Source organism: Rutidosis leptorrhynchoides, unplaced genomic scaffold, assembly GCF_046630445.1.
Source record: "Rutidosis leptorrhynchoides isolate AG116_Rl617_1_P2 unplaced genomic scaffold, CSIRO_AGI_Rlap_v1 contig293, whole genome shotgun sequence".
Lineage (NCBI taxonomy): Eukaryota > Viridiplantae > Streptophyta > Magnoliopsida > Asterales > Asteraceae > Rutidosis > Rutidosis leptorrhynchoides.
This window is the reverse complement of record NW_027266535.1, coordinates 58,885-62,016: the sequence shown is the minus strand read 5'-3', so window position 1 is coordinate 62,016 and position 3,132 is coordinate 58,885. Positions and strand designations below refer to the sequence as shown.

The following is a 3,132-nucleotide window of genomic DNA, read 5'->3' as shown; positions in this document are numbered from 1 at the left end:
TCGGATTCTTACAAACGAGGACACAAGATCTTCCAAATATCAAGGAAGGACTTCTTATGTCATGACTATAAATACCATATGCCTAAAGTCACATTCTCACAAACCCCATTGTTTTTTGTCCCCTTGCTTCCACAATTCCGTGCGTTTATTTCTATTTTTACCCCTCTTCTTTTCCGTTTCTTCCACATACATCCCCCTATTCTATTCAGTTTCTTTTTCTAGTCGGGGAAGATGACTATTCTCATCGCACAACCCGAATACGGTACTATACGATGTCTACACATGAATAATCAATGGTTTTTCTTTGTTACAAATTTATCTAATCGAATTTAATGTTATTAGGATCACAAGTGGAAGACAAGCAATCGGTCGAGGAGACTAATGAATTGGTGTTAGACGGCGGCTTCATCGTACCACATGCCACATCCAAGTCAGAGCCAGAATTGGATTCCGACAATGCGTTCATTGCTCCGGAGATGAACGCATTTGGCAAGGCATTCAGGTTGATATACATATATATATATATATATATTCATCAAGAAATTTCATATGATGTTAATATCAACGATTTTATCTTATACTAGTATTAATGAAATTTCTTCGTGTAGGGATTACAATGCTGAGAGTGCAAGGCAAAAGGGTGTGGAGGAATTCTATCGCAACCAACACATCAACCAGACTTATGATTTTGTAAGCAAGACGAATTTAAACTATTTATTTATACCCTATATGTCGTCTACATATTCAGTTTAATACTAATAATAACAATTCTTTTGTGCATAAATTAATTAAATTTAGGTTAAGAAGATGAGAGAAGAGTATGGGAAATTGAACAGAGTTGAGATGAGCATATGGGAATGTTGTGAGCTTTTGAATGAAGTTGTTGACGAAAGTGACCCTGATTTGGATGAGCCTCAGATTCAGCATTTGTTGCAATCTGCTGAAGCCATTCGAAAAGACTATCCTGATGAGGATTGGCTTCATTTGACCGCTCTTATTCATGGTATATACTAATCGTTATTCTTCTTAATTTCGGATTTTCTTTTCTTTTAGTCGATCACTTTTAATTAATTAGTCTTTCCTTTTGGAATTAAACTACTTGAACATAAATATCTAGTAGACGTATCGTCACAATATTTGACTTTATTCAAAGAACGTGTTCCAGTCGAGTTCCAGCTAATTTAATCTTGTAGTTGAACTTGACTATATACGGATAAGATAAAAACCTAATTAATCAAAGAAAAGGATCTGACGGCCTTATCGGGTTGGTTATGGACCAAATTCAATCGGTCTGATTAGTTTCATTTTTGGAATTATATTATTTTAATTAATTATTAAAACGATTGAATTAATTTATTTGTAGATCTTGGAAAAGTTCTGCTTCTTCCTAGCTTTGGAGAGCTTCCTCAATGGGCAGTCGTCGGTGACACATTCCCTCTTGGCTGTGCATTTGACGAAGCCAATGTTCATCACAAGGTCATAATTAATTAGCTTAATTAGGCCATTTTAATTTAATCTTAATTACACTGTCGATTCGCCACATAATTTCCAGACAATTTATAAATATCCGTAACAAACCGAGACTGATGTTTTTGTAATGTAATGTAATATTGCAGTATTTTAAGGAGAATCTCGATTTCAATAATCCTGCCCACAATACTAAAAACGGAATCTACAAGGAAGGTTGTGGGCTTGACAATGTCGTCATTTCATGGGGCCACGACGATTACATGTACTTGGTACGTTTTATATTACTTTGATATTGTATAATTTCCTTTCTTAGTTTGTTGAGACTTGAGATCGATCGATTTCATATCTCTAAGTGGACCATATAGTTAATCTTAAAGCAATTACACTAACTATAAAATTTTACTTTGTTTAGGTGGCAAAGGAGAATGGAACCACTCTTCCACCTGCTGGATTGTTCGTCATCCGATACCATTCATTTTATCGTAAGCTTTGATTAATTAATAGTAATATTTAATAACCTTATTTTCTCTAATTAATGAATATGAACGATATTTAATATTAGTATATGAGACTAATTAACGTAAATCCAAATAATTTTTGAAGCTTTGCACACTGGAGGAGCATACAAACACCTGATGAATGAAGAGGATAAGGAGAATCTCAAATGGCTCCATATCTTCAAGTAATTACTTCACCTTTTATTTAATTTAATTAATTAGTAAAAGCTAATTCGTAACTCGTAAAATCTAATTGTTGATTTCTTTTTAAATTCTCTGTAGCAAGTACGATCTTTACAGCAAGAGCAAAACTTTGGTTGATGTGGAGAAAGTGAAGCCTTACTACATTTCTCTCATTAATAAGGTAATTATTAAGACCTTTGGTTTTAAATTAATCTTCCCGATATTCATTTTATTGATATTTGTTTTTCTTTCTCTAGTATTTCCCGTCAAAGCTGAGATGGTGAAATCTTGGAGTTATAACCATTATATAGAGGAGGAAGAGCACATCACAGAGCTAGGCCATCTGGAGAAATGCCTAGAATTTTCAATTCAAGTTATTTTATTACACAGGAAAAAAAATGTCGCATCTGATGTATTTTACTTTGTATTTCCTTCAAAAAAAAATTTTCTTAACATCATTTTTATGTTAATAAATAATTTTTTTATTATATAAATATTTTTATAATATCAAATTTCTTTATAAATATCGTATTTCCCCTCCAAAATCCAAACACAGAAACTTTTAATCGTATTTTTACGATCAAATTTCAACACCTACTTACAATTTGTAAAATATGAATAACAATAAATAGATGAATAATTTCTATATGTTCGTTTATTTGCCTTCTTACAAATTATAAAATATGAATATAAATAAATAAAAAATATGAAAAATCTCAATTCTCAAATATATATATTGACTATATACATACATTATTCAAAATAAAAATATACCACTAGATAGATAGATAGAGTAAGTAAAAAGATACAAAATCAATGAAAGGAAACAAATTTCTTAATAGAAATCAACACATACTCTATAACCTACAATTGGACTTATAAAGTATCTCAAAATTTCAATAAAGGTGAATGTTCGTACTATGCAAACCTCCCTACCCATCTTAAGGCATGCAAAAAAAAAACAATATTTGTTACCTCTTGA

General features: G+C 31.5%; 1 protein-coding gene across 5 annotated transcripts; it reads left to right on the top strand.

Annotated features, from left to right (window-relative positions):
- Positions 1 to 231: 231 nt before the first annotated feature.
- On the top strand, positions 232 to 2,434 carry LOC139882623 (inositol oxygenase 2-like). 5 transcript variants are annotated; one of them, XM_071866907.1, is made up of 11 exons: positions 232 to 257; positions 335 to 419; positions 477 to 502; positions 609 to 690; positions 799 to 1,003; positions 1,364 to 1,476; positions 1,617 to 1,739; positions 1,883 to 1,952; positions 2,074 to 2,152; positions 2,250 to 2,331; positions 2,408 to 2,434. In XM_071866907.1, exons 1-11 carry the CDS (start codon positions 232 to 234, stop codon positions 2,432 to 2,434), a joined length of 918 nt encoding a protein of 305 aa, XP_071723008.1. The 5 variants fall into 5 exon arrangements, with proteins under 5 accessions (XP_071723008.1, XP_071723010.1, XP_071723009.1 ...); XM_071866909.1 differs by having other exon boundaries at positions 232 to 262; positions 343 to 368; positions 438 to 502; XM_071866908.1 differs by having other exon boundaries at positions 232 to 274; positions 352 to 419.
- Positions 2,435 to 3,132: the final 698 nt, after the last annotated feature.